At 54.0% G+C, this 23,473-nt stretch overlaps 1 protein-coding gene across 1 annotated transcript in view; it reads left to right on the plus strand.

The window, feature by feature from the left end:
• The first annotated feature begins 5,805 nt into the window (after positions 1-5,805).
• Ncs1 (neuronal calcium sensor 1) overlaps positions 5,806-23,473 on the plus strand; it is a 48,548-nt gene continuing 30,880 nt past the window's right edge. The window contains exon 1 of the mRNA XM_075985768.1: positions 5,806-6,180. Within this exon, the coding sequence (XP_075841883.1) occupies positions 6,117-6,180 (64 nt within the window). The 5' untranslated portion in view covers positions 5,806-6,116. The remainder of the gene's footprint in view (positions 6,181-23,473) is intronic.

The following is a 23,473-nucleotide window of genomic DNA, read 5'->3' on the forward strand; positions in this document are numbered from 1 at the left end:
ATTTATTCCAAGTGTTTGCATTGTGTAGGAACTTGTATCTAACAAAGTCGATGTGGAGGGCAGAGGACCTCACTCCCCTTCCACCTCTATGTGGGTTTTGGATCTCATACAAGCCAGGATAGACTCAGTCTCACCATGTAACCAAGGCTGATCTTGAACTCCTCCCAAGTGTTTGTGAAGTGGTGGGGCTCACACCCAGGGATCTGTGCCTGCCAGGCAGCTCTTACCCACTGAGCTGTGCACGCCAGCCTCCTTTTCCTTTCAGCCCGAAACTCCTCATCCTCACTTGCACGTCCTGTAAGCATCTCTCTCCTTTAAACCTGCTCCCCCCAGATGAACTCAACTCCCAAAATGCATTGTTCTGGTGGATTCGGCGGGACCACACGGGATCCCTCTCTCACCCTTAGTATCGAGCCCAGACAATTGCTCCTCAAACAATTTTGCTTTTCACCCTCCCCCATTCCCTGCCACCCTAAGGGTCCTCTTCCCCTGGGGACGACATGCTGTTTGTACAGGGGCCCCATGTGCCCTCGCACTACTGACTCTGGGCTCCCTCTTTTCCAACTGCTCCTCTTCAGAATAACTTATGGGGCAGGCTACCCTCCCAGAAGCCCTCTGTCTTTCTTACTTGACTCCCCGATCTGCTCACATTTCCTGGGCGGCCTTGTCCCTGTCTCAGGCGCCACTCCCTCTCTCCACCACAGTGCCCTCAGCCTAGACTTGCAGCCGGTATCCCGATAGCTCCTGCACCTGCGTCCTGCACCTTTGTGCGTGTGTCCATCAGCGCCTCAGCCCTCATCCCTGCACCCCTGAGTATGTGTCCATCAGCACCTCAGCCCTCATCCCTTCACCTCTGTGTGAGTGTCCTTCAGCACCTCTTCCCTCATCCCTGCTCCTCTATAGGTGTGTCCATCAGCACCTCAGCCCTCATCCCTGCTCCTCTATATGTGTGTCCATCAGCACCTCAGCCCTCATCCCTGCACCCCTGAGTAGTGTCCATCAGCGCCTCAGCCCTCATGGCTGCTCCTCCATCAGTATGTCAGCGGTCACCTCTCCATCACCAGGCTCTGCCTTTCCTGCCTATGTACCGCCGGCTCCTCACCTCCTAGGTCCCAGGTCCCAGATGTCCCAACTGCCTGCGTCTCACAGTCCCACCCAGTCCCCAGGCTCCTGATTGCACTGTCCGGCTCTAGTCAGTATTCTTCTCCTCCGTTCCCTGCCACACTGGCCTGGCAGCCATCAGCTCTTGACTGGCGTTGCAGCGACCTCGGGGGTGTTGGCTCTGCAGGCCTGCCTGGAGTGAGCCTCCCGTTGTGAGCCTGACCTGGCCCCCTACCTCTACCTTGTCCAGTGCTGTGGCTCACACTGGTGCCTTTTTAAACATTCAAACATTCTTAGGTTTATTTAATTATTTTACATGTATGAGCACCTTGCTTTGCATGTGTGTGTGCTCCACACGCATGCCTGGTACTCTTGGAGGTCAGAAGAAGGCATCTGATCCCCTAGTGCTGGAGTTATGGATGGTTTTGAACCAACACTGGGAGCTTAAAAAATGAGCATGCATGTGTATACAGGTTTGCGGGCAGGCACGTGCATGGTATGGATGGACATATGTGTACGTGCAATCAGAGGTCAGCTTCAGCTGTCGTTTCTCGGGAACCACCCACCTTGTTTTTTGAGACAGGGCGTGTCATTGGGACATGGGATCCTACTAGGCGAGGCCAGTGAATAAGTCAGCAATGTGCCTGTCTCGGCCTTCCCCAGCACTGGGATGACGTGTGCGTGACACTGTGTGTATGTGTGGTGTGTGCTTGTACACATGTTCACATGTCCATGGACATGCACATGTGTGCAAGTGAATGGTCACAGGTTGACATGAGGGGCCTTCTTTGGCCACTCTTTACTTTACTTTACTGAGACAGAGCCTCTCCTGGAATCTAGAACTCATGGATCAATTGAGTCTAGGCAGCCAGCTTGGCTAAGCCCTTGGGGTTACAGAAAGGCTGCCACACCAGCCTCCCGTGTCCACGGGTGCTGGGATCTGAGCTCCTCCCGTGTCCACGGGTGCTGGGATCTGAGCTCCTCCTGTGTCCACGGGTGCTGAGATCTGAGCTCCTCCCGTGTCCACGGGTGCTGAGATCTGAGCTCCTCCCGTGTCCACGGGTGCTGGGATCTGAGCTCCTCCCGTGTCCACGGGTGCTGGGATCTGAGCTCCTCCCGTGTCCACGGGTGCTGGGATCTGAGCTCCTCCCGTGTCCACGGGTGCTGGGATCTGAGCTCTTCCTGTGTCCACGGGTGCTGGGATCTGAGCTCCTCCCATTTCCATGGGTGTTGGGCTCTGAATCCTGCCCTCACACTGTGTGGCAAGTGTCTTACTGCTGAATGTCTCCCCAGCCCCAGGACCGGTTTTGTTTTTATGTGGGTTGTGGAGATCCTCAGGTCCTCAGGCTTTTGAGGTAAGGACCTCACCAGCTGAGCTATTGTCTCTGTTCGCACCCCTCTCCACACACGCTGAGCTTTCATTCGATGTCCCAGCTGGCCTGCCACCCTTCACCCCGCAGTGCTGGAACCACGGACATGCACTGCTGTGCCTGGCAAGCTGGAAGGAGGCAGAGGATGCGCACAGCATGCTCTCCCTCTTCCTGTCTTCCCTGGGACTCTACCAGCAGGGCACCACCAGATACAGTCGTAGACCTTGAACCTCCACAGCCAGGAGCCAGGATAAGCCCCTTCTCATTTCTCTCACCAGTCGGTCACACACAATGACTTTACCCTCTTGCCCCACCTCACCCACCCTGTGAGACTGTTCTTGCTCCAGCTGTGCGGTCCTGACTCTGCTCAGAGCCTCACTTTGTCTACAGGGTCCTCAACTCCCTTCTCCCTGCTTCAAGTCCTTGGCCAGATTCCCACCCAGGGCTTCTCAGATCCTGGCTTTGTTCTCGCCTTACCCCTGACATACCCATCTTACTTGTGCCATTCCCTGGCTGTGGAACACATTGTCTATTTTGTGCATTGTTTGCGGTCTCTATTGTCCTCTGATCACTAAATTGTGAATTCCATTGCCAACATGCCCAGGGGCCTGGCCTGTAGTAGGTGCTCAGTTAATATTAGTCCAGTGTTAACGACTGAGAAGCCAGCCCCTTCCCTGACCTCTGCATCCTGCGGAGTCCTCCTGGTACCTGTGACCAGTGTGGTTTTGTTGCTGTCCTGGGGCTGGCTGAAACAGACTGTTTCTCATGTTGGTCACTTGCAGTGTCCCCCTTCTTCAGCACAGCCCTCAACACAGACAGGACACTTGGGTTTCTGTAGGGCCTTTTATTTTTATTTTATTACTATTATTTTTATCTCATACAACACAAGATGTCCTTGAATTCTCTATGTGGCCAACGCTGGCCTTGAGCTGCTGAGCCTCCTGCCTCCACCCCCTGAGTGAGGGGTGATGGGTCTGACTCACAGCTCTGTGAGACTTTAACTGTTAACCCTGCTGCCTGATCCCTGATTCATGGTCCACTGGCTCCCTCTTAGCAGGAGGCTTAGGCAAGCTGGCCAACTCTGAGCCTCTCTCTGTGGCCTTTCCCTGGTGTCCATTCTGAATTGATCCTCAAGATCTGCCCTGCTCCCACCTCTAGTGCAGCTACCTCTCCCAGCTGTGGCACAGTGCCAGCTTCCAGGGTCCATACCGGCCCTTCACACCAGCAAGCTGATCTGGCCTGGGCTCATGTCAGAGCAGCAGCAGAGGCTGTCTTAAGGGTGTTCAGATTGGGGAGAAGTGGTGTTGAAACATATCGTTGCCCTGGCCAGGTTTTGTTATTGTTGTTTGTTTTGCTTTGTTTTTTAGCCTTCTGGACCCCGAGGGAGAGAAAAAGAAATTCTGTCTGTGGTTGCCTCCTTGATTGCTCAGGAGGGGATGGCTTCGTCCTGTCATGGTCTTTCCAGACCTCTGCCTCCCGCCATGGGTCATTCCTCCCTCTCCTGTTCTCTGCCCTATCCCTGAAGGCACTACTATGTTGTCTAAGCTGGTTATGAATCAGGGATCCTCCTACCTCCGCTTTCTGGATAGCTGGATGCCTAGGCCTCTGCCACCAAGACTGGCCCGCAGAGGTTGCCACTGGCCCTCAGGGCCTTCTGAGAGCAGGACATATTTCTTTTATTTATTTATTTTTATTTTTTTATTTTTTGGTTTTTCTTTTTTTTTTAAACTTTTATTTATTTATTTATTTAACTTTATTATGTTCGTTGGTGTGAAGGTGTTTTCAGACAGTTGTGAGCTGCCATGTGGGTGCTGGGAATCGAACCCGGGTCCTCTGGAAGAGCAGTCAGTGCTCTTAACCACTGAGCCATCTCTCCAGCCCCTATTTTTTGGTTTTTCGAGACAGGGTTTCTCTGTGGTTTTGGAGCCTGTCCTGGACCTAGCTCTTGTAGACCAAGCTGGTCTCTCTACCCCTGGGGTTTATGCTTTGGGGGAAGCATACCGCACTGAACCACGTGGGCCAAGTTTCCCTGAGATGTTAAGGAGACACATACAGTGTTGGGCAGAGCCAAGAAAGGTCTCACAATTAGGGTGACATTTTGGGATAGGGGCAGGGCAGGGCAGTGCCGGAAGCAAAGACCTGTATTTTGAGATCTGTATTTTGTTTACAGCCATCATCTTAAGTTCACAAGTAAGATATTCACCTTTGCCGGCAAGTTCCGGACCTAGGACATTAGCCTAGTGAGACCTGCATGTACCAGGCTTTTAGAAAACATTAGCATCTCCTTTGTTAGTCAACAATCACAGACCCTCAGTATTTATCTCTCAGCTAGGGACGTCTCCAGGCCTGAATTCCAGCAGACCTGACACCTCTTCCCCACCCACCCAGCCCGTTTGCTGTAAAACAGCCTCTGAGAAATAATAAACTCGGCGGCTTGATCAGAAATACTTGTCTTGCCGTCATTTCTCGTGTGTCTCGCCCCTCCATTCCTCTTTCTCCTACAGGCACCACCGTTTGCATTCCGCTGGCCGGGACAGGGCAGCTAGGCTCTCCCTAAAGCCCCTTCCTAGGTGCCAACCTCTGAGCATCCAGGCATGAAGTCCCACTAGGAGGCTCAGCTCCTCCTGGCAAGCAAGCCCGACAACAGTGAAGGCCTAAATTGCCAGTACTCCTGAGCCCTCGGGACAGAGGCCAGGGAAAGAGGACTTGCCACGCTGATCTCCAGAAGCTCTGGCCATTCTGCCTGGCCTCAGAGGGTTACCCAACCTTGCCTGGAGCCTGGGGTACCAAGGCTGCTCTCCCTCCCAGGCCAGACCCTTTCTTGGTGCTCCAGCCCTTCCTTTCTCAACCTGATCTTATGATTTTAGAGGTCACTTCCCACAAGGCCGCACATAAGTGTTCCCACTACAGCCCGTGCCAGCCAGCACTTCAGGACGCTCCCAGAGAGGCCTGAGATCGTGCCTGTCCGGTTGGCCGCCGCGTCCCCAGCGCCTAACACATCCAAGTGGAATGAATGAATTGCGCCGGGCAGGGACTTGGCCTCGTTCACGTCCGATTTTCCGGGCCCTCCCCGCCCGCGTCGCCACGGAGAGGAGGATGGATCCGCTGAGGGGGTGGCGCGGCGACCTCTCGGGTATCCCGGGAGAGCCAACAGGAAAGGGGGCGCCTCCACGCGCGCTGTGCGCCCGGCGGGTGCTGGGCGGGAGGTGGTGCCGGGCGCTGAGTGGCGGCTCCGAGTCCACCCCTGGCGCGCCGGTGCGGGCGGGAGGCGGGGAGCGCAGGGGCGGCGGCGGCGCAGCGGCAACGAGCATGTGCTGCGCAGCCCAGTAACCAGGGACGACCGCGGCTACCGAGCGCCGGCGGCTGCGGCGCCCAGCCCCGCGCAACTCCGCGCCGTGGCCGCCTGCACCGCCAAGGCCTGGCCCTCGCCGCCGGGTCCCCGAGACCCCTCGAGTCGCCAGCCGCGGTCGCGCAGCCCGGCGGAGTCCCGCGTACGGGACGCGCGGGCACGGCCAGACAAAGGCGCGGCCCCGGCCCGGCCCAGTCCGGCCTGCCGGCCTCCGCGTGCCCTGGCCCGACCCAGCCGCTCCCGCTGGGTGCCCCAAGCGGGTCCGGCCCGGGGAGCGGGGGCCGTGGCCGCCGAGCATGGGGAAATCCAACAGCAAGTTGAAGCCTGAAGTTGTGGAGGAGCTGACCAGAAAAACCTACTGTGAGTGCGCCCCGATCCCCATTCCTGATCCCACTTCGAACCACGACCTTCCCTCCGCCCTTCCCGGCCGCGCCCCTGCCCCGCACCTGGCCCATTGTTCTACCCGCGCCCCCGCCCCCGGCCCTGGCAGGATGTTGCCTGTCAGTACGCGCTAGGGACCAGCCCTGGTCCTCAGGACATCTCCAGCCCACCCGCGGCCCCCCTCCAGTCCTAAGGGCTCCGGCTGTGCTGGGGTAGGGGGGCGGTGGTCCCGGGAGGGGGCGCCCGGGCGTAGTGTGACTCCGCTGCTTGGAGTGGGATGGGTGGGTGATTCATGCCTAATGATGATGCGGCGGCTCCTGCCGCTGCGAGATTGGCCTGTCGCCCCCTCCCTGGCAAATGTGACTGTGTGTTGGGAGGGAGAAGGGTGGCGAAATTGGTAGAGCGCTCAGGCAGTGGCGGTGAGGGTCCAAGGGTCCCGGGCGCCTTCTTAGATGTATTCTTTATCTCCTCTTTTCCTTGCTCCTGTCTGTTTGCGGCACCAGGAAATGGGTTTATACAGTCCCGGCTGCCGGATGAAGGAAAGTCTGTCCCACTCCAGTCCTTTAGATCAGTCCCAGGTGTGGCTCTCCACTTGCCCAACTTCACAGATCTCCTGTCTCTGCATCTCCAGTGTCTCCTCACCAGGCCTCCCCCTCCTGGCAGCTTCTCCAGGGGCAGCCCTGCTCACCAGGGGCTCATGGCTATAGGCCCTGACCACCCTCTTTTATTTTGGGAAGCAGGAGATGCATGAGTGTGTGGAAGGGTCTCTGCCAGGCTGTTTGACTTGCAGGGCAGCAGTGGCCTGGTCATGGGGTGGAACCCCCCGACGTGGGTCCTGGGCATCTTTGACTGAGCCAGCTCTGCACCATCCAGAAAGACAGACAGTTGACTGGCAGCTGGGTGTAGATGGAGGCTCTGGTGCAGTGCATGGCCTCTGCTCTCTCCGCCCCCCCCCCCCCATATCGGTCTTCCAGAGCCTTAGCCCCATACTCCTCATTCTCCAGAGACTTAGAACAAAGGGGGCCTTACTGACTGGGCTCTCCTGGCCTAAGGAACTGGGCATCAGGGAGGCCACATCCAGGAACTGCTCCTGGAAATGTGCCCCTCAGCCCAAGCCTCTGCTCTCTCTTTCCAGAGTGGGTGGGCGGCCTTTTCTACTGTTTGGGAGGTTGACTGGACCCTCCACAGTGTGGCCCACAGTCATTAGCAGGTGGACCGTGGGCGGGACGCCCTCAGGACCCCAGGGTCTGGGGAGGGTAGAGGATCCCACGGACTTCTCCAGAAATGGTGGCGTGTGGTGTACCAGATTGTCTCCATGGTGGGAAGGCTGGGGGCCCCAATGAGCCGTGTGAAGTCAGTGTCCTGCTTATTGAGTGTGTCATGCCCCATTAACTTCGTCCTTAGCATAACTGTACACCAACAACTTGGCACGTTCTGGGCAGTACAGCTGTTCGCAGAGAGGAAATAGGCTAGCTGGCGTAGCTAGCTTGTCACAGGCTCTGGGCAGTGCTGGGATCGCACCTGGGTATGTTGCCCTGAAGCTGTGTCCAGGGAGAGACCTCAGGCTTATGGTAAAAAGTCCTCCTGTGCTTCTTTTCCCATGCTGGCCTATGCTGGTGGATTCTGAATTCAGAAGACCCTAAGGACTGAGGAGCCAAGATGCTTTGCCAGCCGCATGCATCTCTGTGAGGCTGGGCCATCAACTTGGGGAGAATGGGGCCAGCAAGACTCTGTTAAGCATGGGCTTGGTGGTGCTCTGCTGAGCTTTTGTGATGTAGAGCAGTTTAGTCAGGGCACTTTTCCTCCACTAAGACCTTATTAGGGGTAGGGAGATTCCCTGGCCTCCGACCTGTCTCCTTGTGGAAGCCAGTTCCCTCCAGGCGGGTCTTTGTGTGGCCAACAACCATCTCTCCCGGTGTGGGCACTTTATAGGTCTGCAGATCCGTGTGGAAGTAAAATAATTCCATCAGTGCTTGCAGCCTGTGGCAGGCCCTGGCTGTACTTTTTTCTTTCTCATGAGGTATTGGTGACATCTACTCTTTCTTCTGGGGAATTCCGGGATCAAGAGACGCATCACCTAGGAAGTAGTCCCAAATGTCACCATCTCCTGAAGAGTTTGCAAAGTCCCCGGTACTTGGGCAGTTCTTCTCTTAGGTCTGGGCTGAGATCTGGGATTGGACCCCTAAATGTGTAACTCACGAGGCTGGAGAGATGGCTTGTGCAAGCATGAGGACCTGAGTTCGCATCCCTAGTACCCACCCATGTGAGAGCAGGATACTGTGGCTCATGTCTGTAACTCCAGCACTGGCAGGCATATACAGAGGGATCCTGGGAACTCATTGACCAGTCGGTCTAGCTGAAATGGTGAGCTCTGCCTCAGACAATATGGCGAAGGGGTTGGGGAGATGGCTTAGTGGTAAGAATGAACGCTGCTATTTCTTAAGGACCAGAGTTCGATTCCTAGCACCTATGTCCATGGCTCACAACTGTCTGTAACTCAAGCTCAATGTAAGCCAAAGTCTCTGGTCTCTACGGGCTCTGTCTGCACTCACATGCGCAGCTCCCTCCCCCACGCGTAGTTAAAAATCAAAACCTTTAAAAGCAAAATAAGGTGGAGGGCCATAGGAGAAGATGCCAAGATGCCAGCACTGACTTCTGGCCTTCATCTGTATTCACAAGGGTAGAGTGCATCTATACACACACACACACACACACACACACACACACACACACACACACTCACACACACGAACCAACACACAAAATGAGAGCAAGAGCATCATATACTGATTTTGGTTCTGGGGAGATCCAGTTGAAGAACCATAATTCTGACTTTTGCTGCAGGTCCCGGCTGTCCTGAGCTGCAAGGTCTAGGTTGGGGGCCCCATGGGCTTGCCTGAGTCTATGCTGAGTACCATCCTGGGTGGCACGGATCTACTGCAGTTTGTGGTTCGTGCATGTGTCTATGCATCTGTGCATCTGTGTAAGCAGGGGAAGGGCCGAAGGCTCCGCGAGGATTTGACTGTGTACCTGGCTTCAGCCTGTCTGAAGAGGACCGTCTTTCCTGCATATTGCTCTGGAACGTCCTGTGTTCTTTCTTCCTATGCAGAGATTATTTCTGACACGGTGTGCACCCAGCTTCGCTGGAATTTCCTCCCTCTCTAAGGGCAGCAGGTTAGCAGAGAGGAAGACCCTTCTACCTCTGCCCCCTAGCTTAGGCAGGACTCACAGGCTGACATGAACAGCAGTGGGGGTTCTGTGGGCGGGGTCTGCCTCACTCTCTTTGAGCTGATTGGTGAGACTGTTGCAACTCTGTATATTCAAGCTGAAGAATAAGCCTTCCCTCTTGCCTAACTGAGCCTTGCTTTCCTCCTCTGCAAAATGGGTATGGTCTCGGTAGTAGGAAGTGAGCAGAGGTGTGATGTGGAGTGTTGGTTAGTAGCCGGTGACTGTTCCTAAACATGTTGCTGTTGCTTTGAATGCATTGTTCACACCCCTTCTCCTCCTCCATTGCTGGGATGGAACCAAGTGCTTTATCAGTGAACCCCCGCCTCAGCTTTAAGCTTCATCCTGAACAGCCTTGAATGTCTTTTGTTCACGGGTTCCATCTCTGCAGATAGCTCTCCCTGTCGCCCCAGTCTTTAAGCCTAGCAGTCACTCAGGATGGAGTGAGGTCTAGCAGGCTCTTGCTTTTGCATGGCAGCCGTGTTGGAACTGTCCCAGTCTGCCATTCACTGAGTGCCCACTCTGCTGGGCATACGTGTAAGAAGGAACAAGAGACACAGTTCTGCCTCTGGTGGATACTGGCCAGGTGGCACGCGAATCCTTTTTTCCGGTCTCAGGGAGTGCAAGGGCAGAGATTCCTTTATCCTCCGTGGCCTCTTCCCATCTCACACTACTGCTGGCTCCTCCCCAGAGTCTTTCCGTTCAGGAGTTGGGGGAGGGGCGGTCACATCTTGTCACTTGGTCAGTTTCAGCTTGGCCTTGACCTTGCCTGGCAACCTTGAGCCTCGTCTGCATCTTCCGGACATCCCAGAGGTTTTCTAGCACACAGCAGATTAGGGAAGAGCGGGAAGATGTGCACTCGGTGTCTGAACAGCAGCGGACACCACAGGGCCTGGGACATCAGGTGGGGTCAGGCTGAGAGGTACGGGGAGTTATCAGCTGGACTCGCAGATTTCTGGCTTTTGGCTGTCCAGGGGCCCCGAGAAGGATAAAGAAGGCCCCCTGCTCAGTTGCCTCTACCCAGCTCTTATCAATCAGAGCAAAACCTTGGGGGAGGCAGTCTCTGACGTACATCTTTGGACACATTCCAGAGCTGGAGTGTTGGCTCCATGGGGATGTGGTGGGCAGGTCATCCCTGTCCAGGAGAGGGAAGGACCAGAGAAAGGGGTTTCTGTTGTCTCTGGGTGCCTGTCTTCCTTCACTGACGGTGGGACAAAGCAGCAAGAGAAACTTAGGTGAGACTCACTGTTGAGGTGGGCACTTTAATAGGGCAGTCCAGCTCTGTGAGAGCAGGCTAGATCCCCACAGGTTCTGTGACCTTAAATTAGTCACCTGTCTTCTCTGGGCCCCGCGTATTTGGCTGTGACACCCCTCTGCATGGCTGTGTGGTTCCACAGGAAAAAACAAGGCTCCGAAGGCCAGAGAGGGCATGGGGCCTCAGGGCAGCAGAGTCCCTGGGTGGGACTAGGGTTCAATAACTCTAGCCATTTCCTGTGGTAGGAGGACACCCTCCCTCCTCCTCTGGAAAATGGACTTCATGATGAGCCCTGAAGCTGAGGAGGATTCAGGGTACGTGGAGGAAAAGTGTGGTGCCTGGTGCCCAGCGCTTCCCCGGCAATCTCCAATCACTGTTCTCTGCTGGCTGCAGGGGCGTGCATCTGCCTGGCCAGTGTAGGACTTAGGCCATGAAGCCTGGGCTCTTCCCTGTCCTTGTCCCTCATGGCTCTATGTGGCATGTGACTGGTTCCTCTTGTCTCCTACTCAGCCAGTTCTTTCGATCTCAGGTATCTCTGTGGATCCTCATCCTGGCAGCCCACCCCCCTCAGGATGGCGCCTCCTCTGCTCCAGGTCAGGGTCTGAGGCTCACATGGCACAGGTTGTGGGGATACTGGGGGTGAGCGGGACTTACCAGAGGTACCCTCAGTTCATAGACAGGAACTTAGATGTTTTCTAAGACGAGTGGGGAGCTCTGGAAGGGAGGTACAGAGTTGGGGGGCAATGCGAGGTAAGGTTTAGAGAGAGCGTTCTTGGCTGTAGTCCAAGAAATGAAGAAGGCAGTAATAGGGACCAAGGACGATCATGGCAACGAACTAGGGGTGTCATTGGGGGTGGCCTGACAGAGTCCAGGGGTATTTCAAGGAGTACTCAGGGGGACTCCATAGACATTATTCACCATTCTGTGGCTTTGGGGTTGTCTACTTTTGACTTCTAGCTTTGATATTTTGTTAATTACATTATTTTGTGTGCCAATCCCCCATGAGATTGGCAGCAATGGAGTCAAACGGTGACAGACGGTGCTGGTGAGACTGCAGGAAGGTGGCCCGTTCTCCTCCGTTGTTGTGAGTGTGTGCGTGTGTATGTGTGTGTGTGCATGCATGTGCGTGCATGCATGCACATGTGTGCATATGTGCGTGTGTGTGTGCATGCATGTTTAGGTCAGAGGACAAACTGAGTCAGTTCTCTTCTCCCATGTTGGTTCTGGGATTGAACTCAGGTCTCCAGGCGAGGGAGAAGTGCTTTTACGCACTTAATTATCCCACTGGCCTATGTCGGTTTTGTTTGTTTTTAACGTTGCAACATATGCATGCAAAATGTTTTCATTTAATCCTCTGTTACTAGACAGCTATATTGCGTCTGCCCCATTACAGAGCTGTGATGACTATTTCTGTTTTGAGTCTTTATACATAGGCTGGGTATGTGGCTCCGTTGGTAGAGTCCTTGCCTAGCGAACCCGCATAACTACATACATGCATGCATATGCATGTACACATGTGCATGCACACACACACATACACATACACACACCAGGGCCTCCAACCACATGGTCCCAAGAGTCTTCCAGATCAAAGATTCTTGAATTCTATTTAATAGTAATGAATGAGATGAACTTGAGACCCTGTTTCTTTTCTTCCCCCATGAGATTGGCAGCAATGGAGTCAAATGGTGACAGCCATTGCTGGTGAGGATGCAGGAAGGTGGCCCGTGCTCCCCCACTGTAGCTGAAACTGTGGTCAGAGCGCCCTTCTGGAAAGCAGGTCAGCCAGTTTGAACCAAAAGCCTTTCAAACCAGGCATGGAGGCACATGCTGTAATTCTAGGACTCCTCCAGAGATGGAAAGAGGAGAGTTGGGACTTCAAAGGCAGCTCAGAATGCACAAGGAGACCTTGCTCAAAAGAAAAAAAAAGCCTTTCAAAATGTACCATGGCTTTAAGGCCATAATCTCATTTTGGGTTCTTTATCTTTAAGGAGAGACAGGTGCAAATATCCATCCATCCATCCATCCATCCATCCATCCATCCATCCATCCATCCTTGTTAGCTTTTGAGACAGTCTCATGTAGCTCAGGCTGGCCTAGAATTCATCACATAGCTGAGGATGACCCTGAACTTCTAATTCCTGCCTCTTCCCAAATGCTGTGGTTACAGGCAAGCACCATTCCACCCTGTTCATGTAGTGCTGGAGATGGAATCCAGGGCTTTGTGCATGCTGCCAGTACTCTACCCACTGAATTATATGCACAACCCTCAAAGCCCCGATTTTTCAGTACCTCTCCTAAGATTGCACAAAAGTGTGAGGGGACCATGGGCCTTGAACTCTTGCCAGGATGCCTTCCATTTTGCCATAATGTGTTAAGGTTTTGGTGGGTGTTATCTTTCCTTCTTCAGGGCAGACATCTGCTACGCTGCGCTTTGTTTGAAGTAGTTCTATCAAGGAAAATCTCGGTGTTAACTGAAAGGAGCATTCTGTGCTTGTCACTGAAGGTTTAATTTTTTGTGTGAGTATTTGTGTATCTGTGTGAGTTTATGTGCAGCCTGTGTAGTCAGATATCTGTGGAGGCCAGAAGAGGGCGCTGAAGCCCTTGGAACCGAAGCTACAGGCACTGCGAGCTGCCTGGTGTGGATGCTGGGAACCAAGCCCGGGGTCTTCTGCAAGAGCAGTGAGTGCTCTTAGTCACCAAGGCCCCGTTCTAGGTTCTTGATGTCTCCGTGTCCTCATCTGGGAGTTGGGATGATAACACCCCAATCATGCAGGATTGGTGGGGTTGGATTTATCAGCCCTTCTCAGCCCCACCCCTCTTTGATCACCAAGGATGGAGGAGAATTCTGAAAGCAACAGATGGCTAGAGTCTGGTGATGCACGTTCCCTGTGGCCCAGAACCGTGCTCAGTTCTTAGGCGATTCCATCACCCGCTCCCTGCATGGTCCCTCTCACAGATAAAGACAGGCAATCTTGGAGGTAGGGTGTAGACGTGACAAGAGCAACCTGTGGCTAGTTTGGCAAGTGATGCAGCTAGGGTTGCCTGTGGTCCCGTTGAACCTTGAGCCTGAGTATTCAACACCCAGTCTTTGCTGGTGGGAAGCACAGAAAGCTCTGTGGGGGTGTGGGGGTTCAACGTGAGCATGCGTGGGTTCCTGTGTGGGTGTTGCAGGCTGGATAGGGGGTGAGGGTCACATGTGCAAGCTCTGACTCACGTGTTCATGTTCTGAGTGTGACAAGGTCATGCCATGTGTCAGGAGTGGGTGAGCCATCTCAGTCTGCGCATGAATACACATCGTGTCTGGGTGTGTGTGGTGGGGGTAGCGCTGTGCAGGTTGTAAACGCAGATATATTTGGGGGTGGTGGCTGGAGAGAGAGAGACCTTACATAGGCCACAGGCCATCTCAGCCATGGCTCTGAGACTGGGGAATATGACCGCTGCTTGTCAAGTCCTCCTCTCCCTTCCCGCGGCTGTCATCAGAGACCAGCTGAGGTGGGTATGAGGGAGTACTATTAGGATGCGTAGTATAATGGGGACTAGTCTATCACGTGAGAGCTTGGTGTCAGGAGTACGGCAGGAAGCAGTTGTCACATAGTATAGCCCCCCCCCCCCAGCCCATGGCTGAGAATGGGGACTGGCACCTCTTTTATAGAAAATGGGAAGGAGGCCCAGGCAGGCTCAGGGACATACAAGATCTTTTAGCCAGTTAGCATCAGTCTCAGGCTCGGGCTAATCTCATCCCTGTGTGGCCAAACCCATGCCCTTCCCATCATGAGCATACTCTTCTGTTATCTCTGACCCCTGGAGTGTCAGACGCTGGCCAAATGTTCTGCATTTATGGGGTGGGTGTGAGGCCAGGCAGTGAGTAGCATGTCTTGCCTCCCATGGATATTTGAGCAACTTCTGCCTTGACTCTGCAGGACGGAGGCAGGGGTGAGGCCCCATGGGAGGGCGATCTTATTGGAAGTCCTGGAGGTGTCCAGTGAGTGTGGTCAGGAGGGTGCAGAGGATTGTTGATCCCAGTCCCCAGCCCCCAAGGCCTCTCTTAACCTCTACCTACCCCAAGGGAGGCAGAAGAAGATAATGTGCCTGCCTCTGGGATCTCGTGGTGGCCCCCCAGCCTCTGAGCCTGAGAGTAGTGCTCCCATTTCACAGTATCTGCACTACCCTCGTGTGCGTGTGTGTGTGTGTGTGCGTGCGTGCCTACAATGGTGCGTGTGTGTGGAGGCCAGAGGCTGCCCTCATGCGTCTCCCACCTTACCTTTAGAGTCATTGTCGCTCACTAAACTAGGAGCTCACTGATTGGCTAGGCTGGCCATAGAGCTGCAGGTATCTGTGCATCTCCTCAGCCACAGTTTTACCATGCCCAGCTTTCACATGGGTTCCGGCTCTCGGCTCTGGGCTCTCGGGTCCTCTAGCAGGCACTTTATTGACTGAGCCATCTCCCTAGCCCCCTGTTCCTGCTTTCGTGGCAGGCCAGGGCTGGGAAATGAGATGTCCAAGGGTGAGATGGGACCTGGAGTGCCCTAGACAGATACGCTACCCTGTGTGTGGCACAGCCTGCTGCCTTAGGATGTGTCTTTGGATAAAGGAGGAAGTGGATTCAGGGACACAGTGACATAGAGTCCCCAGTGACTGACCGCTCCTTGAGGCTTAGACCATGTCTTGTGGCTTTTGGTAGCTGTGCAGCAGAGCCTACGGCTGCAATGGAGAAGGCAAGCAGATATGGCTTCCATTGTCCCCATAAGTTTTCCAGACTGCTCTTTCTGGGCCCTTCTCTTTGATCCCCTTGCCTGGCCCACACAGCCAGCCTGTGGCCCCTAGGAATTGTCAGGAGCAGGTGTGTGTGTGGGGGGGGGGGAGCCGGGTCCAGCCAAGGCCTTGTATCTGAATGCTGCTCTTAGAAGGTCTCCCTTTCCTGTCTGTCCTTTTGTCTGTATGGTATGATGTCTTTTATCTCAACTCTGGGGAGATCAGTTATTCAGCTGGGGGGAGGGGCTCCCCTGGCACGAGGAGCACAGGTTAGGGGCCTAGGAAAGGGCTGGCTCTGGCACGCCTGGCTTCCCAAGGTGGCCCAGGAAGCTGGTGGACTCAGAGCCCTGTGTCCTGGATGCCAGCGGGTGGAGGAATGCGGCTCTGAGGAATGTTTAACCCAGGCAGAAATAGCATGCTTTGCTGCTTTATTTTGGGCTCTAGTTTTCAGCATCGGGTGCCACCGCTCTCTCACTCCCGGCTGGGGCCACAGCTGCCCAGGTCACCCACAGCTCTGGCCTTTTGGGGACAGTGACCTCATTTTCCAGATTTCTCTTATTATTATTATTATTTTTATTTTTAACCAAGAGTTGCTGTGGGAACCAGAAAATGGTTTGGACTTGGAAGCACACACACAGGCCCTCACTTCCTCTGCCCTTCTTCTGCCCCTCAGCCTGCTCATCATTGGTGCTTCTGTAGTGGGAGGGAGGACTTGGAGCCACGAGGTCTGTATGCTGTGCTGTCTGCTGTGGGGAACTGCAGCTCAGGGATTCCCTTCCCCCAAGACCAGCTTCGAATTCTTCTCCCCACTTCCTGCTGGGACGTCAGCTCAGCCCTCTCCTGCCGAGCTCAGGAGCAGTCTGTGAAATGGGCAAAGTGTTGGAGCCCGACCTGGAGGGGAGGATGTGAAGACACTGATGAGGGGCCCCGCTGCCCTCTCTCACTGCATCCTGGTGGCTTCACACATCTATGGAGGGAGCCACGCCCTTTGCAGGCTTGCTACAGTGTGGGTGGATGAACTTTGAACCGTGCTTCATCTGCCCAGAGGAGCAGGCCACCTCCCTTGACCCATCCATCCTCAGCCGCTCACAGCTGGCACCGAGACCAGCAGCCCTGCCTGCCAGTGTCTAACTTGGATGTTAGTGAAAGTGTGTTAACTCTCCTCGACTTGGCTGTGGGCTGTGAGGCTGACCGGCTGTCTGCCCCGCCTCATCCCACCAACATAAGATGAAGAGAAGTAAACAGCCCCTGGATGGTCCAGGCTTCTTCCATTCCATCCCAAGCCTGCTTCCCTATCCAGACTTACCCCTTTCTCCTGGGACCCCTTCTGGGTCTGGGGGCTCCAGTGCTTTAGCAAATTAGGCCTAGTGGAGACCACAGTCCCTTGTGAATTTGGTGGCTGGGGAGACAGTCAGCGGCTCATCCCTCCTTCCCGCCCTCCCGCACCTGCCTCTTGGTAGGAACCAAAGCTCCCCTTCAGAGCAGAGATGAGGCTATTTTTGGCACTGTGGGGGGGACGAATGCTTTCCTTCTGTTCAAAAATACATGGTGTGCACTGTGCAGACAGGGAGCTGGGCCTGTTCAGAGCCTGTGCTCCTGGGCACTGGGCCTTTTGCCATGGTCCTGAACCCTCTGGGGCTCTGTAGTCTACACAGGCAACCAGGCAGGGTCACAATTGTCTCCTCTCTGCTTGTCATGGGGCCCTTGCTGGGCTCAAGGGGAACATGATCTTAATTAAAACTAGAAGCAGCCATCAAAATATAGAGGTTCCTGCTTTAGGAGCCCTGGCTGGGACACCTGCTTCTCTGCATTGGAGGGCGGTTCTGAGAGGGCCCTAGGGCATTTTTGGAAGGATGCCCTGAGGCTTTGGGAGGAAGGTAGAGGACCCTGGGTCCAGCGGGAGGCCCAGCTGGTTATGGGGCTCCTCAGGCTGCCTCTTTACTTCTCATTTCCTGGTTGAGAAAGTGGCTATAGACTATCTGCCTCAGTTTACCCTATGGTGCTGGCACAAGGCAGCACTGACAGTTGGTTTTCTGTCGTATATGGTATGCATTATCTTGTGGAGAGACAGAAGTGAGGCCAGTTTAAATGTCAAACCAAGCCGTTGGTGTAATGTGAACCTACCTGGCCTAGGCGCCCTTGGAGGGCTTAGGTGATGTCTCAGTTCAGTGTATTCCTTTGCTGATGTGGGTAGCCCCGACGGAGGGAGGAGTAGGAGGCAGAGGAGAGGAGATCTGGACCAGAAGGTTTGCCGGGCAGCAGCTTCTGGTATGAACACCTCATGACAGGGCTACTCTGAGGACCTGTGGCCAGGAGGTGGTTTGAGGGGAGGTGGATGTGTGTGGCTGGCCTGGCTACACCTGCCTCCGAGCTTTCCAGGTGTGTGTGTGTGTGTGTGTATGTACGGAAGTCACAAGCACGGGCTGGGTGTTTTTTTCAGTGGCTCTCTTCCTTATTTGAGACGGGTCTCAGTGAGTCTGGGGCTTGGCCAGTGAACCCCAAGGGTTCTTGACACCCACCACACTTTTTACATGGTCTGAAGTTAGGTCCTCATAATTCCAGGACAAGCACTTCACCAGCTGATCCAGCTCCTGAACCAATCTTCCTTCCTTCCTTCCTTCCTTCCTTCCTTCCTTCCTTCCTTCCTTCCTTCCTTCCTTCCCTCCCTCCCTCTCTCCCTCCCTCCCTCTCTCCCTCCCTCCCTTCCTCCTTCCTTCCTTTCTTGACAGCATTTCTTGTAGCCCAGGTTGGCTTCAAACTCCCTGTGTAGCTGAGGATGACCTTGAACCTCTGATCCTCCCCCATCCCATGCCTCCACCTTCAATCATGGTGCCACACCTGGATCGTGAAGTGCTGGGGACCTAGTCCAGGACCTTGTGCTTGTTAGGCCAGAAACTCCACTAGCACCCCTGCCTCCTGAGCTTCTGGTTCTTGTCCACAGAGGGAGAAAGGGTGGTCTCTGCTCCAAGAGGTGCCTGTTGAGCCCCATGCACAGCAGCCTCGGTAGAGAAGCAGCTTGGGAAACATGTTGTAAAGCAGCTGGGGATCCTGTGTAGTTAGGAGATGAAGGTACCGGCAGATGCTGTGGTCAAGGTTACAGCCTGACTTACGGTGCTACATGTTTCTACCTGGGCCTCTATACCTGTCACTTGGACTAGTGACTGACAGCAGCCAACCTCCTGCCCAGCCTGCACGAAGGTGAGTCACTGAGGTGCCTCCTCTTTGGAGAGCAGGTCAGGACCACGCCCCTACCCTGGCTCTTAAAGGGCCAGCTCCAGAAGCGACTCTCTAGGCCAAATGCCTTGGAATTCACGTCCCAGAACTACTCTGGGCTCTCTGCTGGAGTTCAGGGGCTGCAGATAGGTTTCTGGAGCAGGGTCACTGCGTCTGGGGCAGGTGGTGAGAAGTGGAGGAGTGGAGGAGCTGGCAGAAGGCAGGGCTGCTTCCCTCTCCAGCCGCGTCCCTGCCAGTTTGGCTAGTTATCCCCTGGCTGGGGGCTTTGCCTCCTTCTTGGGCGGAGGGGAGGGGCATCTCATTTATCTCTCTCCTCTGTTCTGCAGCAGGAATCCCTCACCACCCTTCCCCCACTCCTGTTCTGGGAGTCCTTGCTCCATGGGTTGTGACATTAGCAACCATGACTGATCAGGCCTGCCTGAACTGTGGATGGTAACCAGCCCAGGGTGTCCCCATCCCAGGATGGAGGGAGGGGATCATGAGGGCATGAGCTGAAGTGGAAAGGTGGACTCTGGGACAGGAGGGAGGTGGCTTGACGGGATGGAGGTACCACCCCTGCCAGTAGGTCCTGCCAGTAGGTCCTACCATGTTGCCCTTCTCTGATGGCTTCTGTGACACTTTAATTAACAACAGGAGCAGTTGCTAATGCTTCTCGACACTTGTCGGGTTCCCTCTGCCCGGACAAGCCGCCTATGGCTAGGGCTTTGTTCCAGCAGTGTGTGGCCACCTGGGGCACCTCCTGTGCTCTGTGAGGTCTGAGCTGGGCCGGCAGCTGCTTCTGGCAGATCCCCTCCGCTCTCTTCTGCCTGTCAGAGGACCGCTCTCTGCTTCCCGGTAAACCTCCATACAGCCTTGTCCTCCACTCTCCAGGCCAGGGTGGAATCCTCTCTGCTCGCTCCCTTCCCCATCCCCCACTCCCATCTCAGACAGAGACCCAGTAGCCCAGGCTGGCCCCCACTTTCTATAGAATGACTCAAGTGCTGGGATCACAGGTTGAAGCAGTTATGGTGAAGGGTGCTGGAATTGAACTTATGGCTCTGTGCATGACAGGCAAGCTTTTTACCAAGTGAGCTATGTTCTCCCCTTCATTTTGTCCCTCTGATCTTTCCTTTCTTGTCACATAGGAGACTAGACAGCTATGCTTAGGTCTGTCCTGGATGTGTCAGGGGTTTGGAGGACAGGAGCCCCTATGGGTCACTGCTGCACCTCCACCCAGAGTCTGGCCTGCTGTAACTGAAGGACAGATGAGGAACTAGAATTCCTTGTGTCTTAAGATCATCCTATCAGGAAGGCCTCACTATCATTACTCCCATTTTGCAGAAACTGAGGTTAAGTTGCCCAAAGTCACAAGATACACAAAGTTTAGTGGAAGAGCCTTCTAAGAATTGAATACAGTCTTGGCACCTCTTGGCACGAGCAACAGCAGAGGCAGTCTGGGAAGCTTTGTGGAACTGGGCTGCATGAGACCTGGAAAAGTGCCTCTGCCTCCCCGAGTTTGCAGGGAACACCTCAGACCAGCATCGTCTTGGGGGGGGGTGGTGCATAACGTGGCATTCGCCCCCCTATAGGACTCCATCTCTTGCAAGGTTCCCAGGTAGTAGAGAAGGCTTGGACCTGGGGCCACTTTTGTGTTGCTCATGTGTGTGTGTACGTGTATGTGTGTGTCCCAAAGAGAGAGAAAGAAGGCTGGGGACATCGCAGCAGCTACTCTGGCTACTGAGAGCCTTCTGCAGGAGCACACACTAACCACCCACTGCACACCACCAACCAGTTCTGCTCAGCCACCAGACACAGGCACACACACCCTACGTGATAGAGCCTGCAGCAATTGGGAAGGATAGAAGTGGACATTCAGTAGTGGCAGAGCCGTTTTTATTTTCCTTCCCCAAGGCCATTGTCATCGGCATTTCTGTCAATCTTTTTCTCTGTGTGCAACTATGGCAGGTTTTAACTCCCTGTTTCCAGAAAGAGAAGCGGAGACTCAGAGAAGTTAGTTGATGTGTCCACTGTTACACAGTTGGACGTAGTCAAGACCAGACCTGAGCTTGGGTTAGTCAGTGCAAGCCAAGGACCTCTGCATTCTAGTACCAGCAAGACCTGGTACTGGAGAGTCAGTCTGGGCTAGAGATTTGGTCCCCTATGAGCTGGGGTCAGTTTGGCATTCCTGTTCTGAAAATCACAGTAGAGCAGTGACGAGAGACTGCTGTGGAAAATTCCACACCCGACCTCATAGGACGGGTTGCAGCAAAAACTCGGTTGCCCTAAAATTCTGTACAAAATCACCCTCGGGCTGTATATAAAAGGTGGTATTGGGTTTTAATTTGGGTCCTCCCCTCTATTGGGGATATCTCATTATGAATATGCAAATTATTCCCAATCCAGAAGAACCTCTAGATCTGTGAAACTTTTGATAAGGGATCATAAACCGATATAAGAGTTGGATCACCTGTAAAAGGATCAACTCCCAGCATGCACTTGGGGGATGTCTCAGACACCTATTCCAGTATGTCCTGGAGTTACCTAGACCCTGATTCTGGTTCCACCTCTATTGCAATTGAGTTTGGGCAGGTAGCTTCACTTTTGGATGACTTGGTTTCCTTATCTGTGCCGTGGAGAGCATCATACTCTGCCTGGCGTCTTGTTCGGGTGTGTAGAAGGAAGAGCTGCTTGTTAGTCCCATCTGCCCAGCTAGCTTAGCCCTGAAATAACCACATAGGAACTGTATTAATCACTGCTTGGACTGTTAGCTAACTTCTTGTTGGCTAACCCTTACATATTAATTTAACCCATTTCTATTAATCTGTATATCACCACATTGCAGTGGCTTACCAGCAAAGATTCGGCAAGTCTGACTCTGGTGGTGGCTCCATAGCGTCTCCTGACTCCGCCTTCTTCCTCCCAGCACTCAGTTCTGTCTTCCCCGCCTACTTAAGTTCTGCCCTCTCAACAGGCCAAGGCAGTTTCTTTATTCATTAACCAAGAAAACAAGGACCTCCTACACCTCAGGTGTGTAATAGGTGTGTAGCTAGTCTGGCCTGTTGGGAGCTCCTCTCAACTATTTCTTCCTCACACCACTACGGGAGTCCACAAGTCAAAGTGCATCTTTCTGTAACTTCAACAATCCGGTGAGGGGCAGGAGTTTGTCTGGCCGACATAGAAATTAAAATCACTTCCAGGACAGGCTCCAAAACCACAGAGAAACCCTGTCTCAAAAAACCAAAAAAAAAAAAAAAAAAAAAGAAATTAAAATCGCTATAGTTTATCATTTTGTTTCTGGAGTCAAATAAAACCCACAAATGATAGCTAGGGCAGATAGTAACCTTTATAAAAATATTTGAGCCAGAATGCAAACTTTGAATCAAAACTTACCTAATGTGTGTGTGTGGTGTGTGTGTGTGTGTGTGTGTGTGTGTGTGTAATCAGGTGACTTTCTCAGCCCCTCCCTATCTCACTTTTTGAGACCAGGTCTCTCAATTAACTTGGAGCTCACTGATCAGCTAGAATGGATGGCCAATCCAGGGATCCTTCCCAGCACTGGGATTGCAAGCACTCCCTTTTACACCCAGATTTTTATGTGGGTCCTGGGGATCTGAATTCAGGCACTGCCTGAGCCAACTCTGTTTCTCAAACCTTGCTTTTGATGGCTGCCTGGAGTCTCTCAACTCCAGGGCACCATCGGCTCTCTCTCCTTAGGGAGTCTGAGGGGAGCACCTTGAAGGAACTCTTGGACTCCTTCAGCATGTGGTCCTCCTCCAGGGGTGAAACAGTCTCCCTGAATACTGCTATCTCCTTCATCAGATGAAGAAACTGAGGCTCAGCTTGGGGGTTGGAGCTGATGAACCTAAGAGCGAGAGGGATCAAGTGCTCTGCAACGAGGCCTGGCTCCTCCAAGAAGGGCTGTGGTGATGGCAAGTGCCCTGTGCCCCGTGAGAGTCCTCCCCAACCCTCATCCCTCCTGACATGCAGAAGTGTTTTCACCAGCCTGGGGGCACACAAGGCTCTCCTTGTGATCACCCCAGGCTGAGGCCTCTGAGTCTGCTCTTAGGATGCTGGTTGCTGGGCCTCTGGTTCACTTTGCCCTGCCACTGGCTGTATGATTTTGGTGGCATGCTCCTGCCTCTTCGGAGCCTCAGGGGTTTTCTTACTCACAGTGGCTGGCAGTGAGCTGTTTCGCCACAGGACCTGGTGCAGCCCCTGAGCTCAGTCAATGGAAACAGCTGGGGCTCAGGAGATCTGAGGGACTAGGAGGAAAATGGGATTGAATTCGAGATGTGAATAGTCTATGCAGCCCCGCTTCATGCTCCTTTTAGGGCCTGGCTCCTCTCCTTGACAGCAGCTGGAAGCTGTCCGCTTTGGTGTGTGCTAACACCATGGCTTGGCTCTGCCAGCTGCAGCTCCCAGCTCCCACCCAGAAGGCAGTGAGAGCCCCAGTGTTTTATTCTGACACCACCACTTGTCACTTGACAGTTGTGTCCCTGTGTCCAGTGCTGGGCTGTTTGCCATATATTCTCCTGTTGGCTCTGTCAGCAGCCCTGTGCTAAGAGGAAGCAAGGCTCAGAGTGGCAAGCAAGTCCATCGACTGGGGTGTTAGCATGACTGCACCAAGGTCGCTAGTTGGAGAGAATGTGGGTTCCAATGCTATGAGCTGGGGTAGGGGTGCCTTAGAAGTCAGGGGGCAAAGCTGGTTCAGCCTTAAGGTGCCTTAGAGGCTGAGAGATCCTAAACATCCCTAAAACAAGGCGCTGTGTGTTGCCCTAGTCTTCACACACGGAAACCAGGCTGCAAGGATATGAGGGGAAGAAT

This window comes from Microtus pennsylvanicus, chromosome 9, assembly GCF_037038515.1.
Source record: "Microtus pennsylvanicus isolate mMicPen1 chromosome 9, mMicPen1.hap1, whole genome shotgun sequence".
In the NCBI taxonomy this organism is placed as follows: domain Eukaryota; kingdom Metazoa; phylum Chordata; class Mammalia; order Rodentia; family Cricetidae; genus Microtus; species Microtus pennsylvanicus.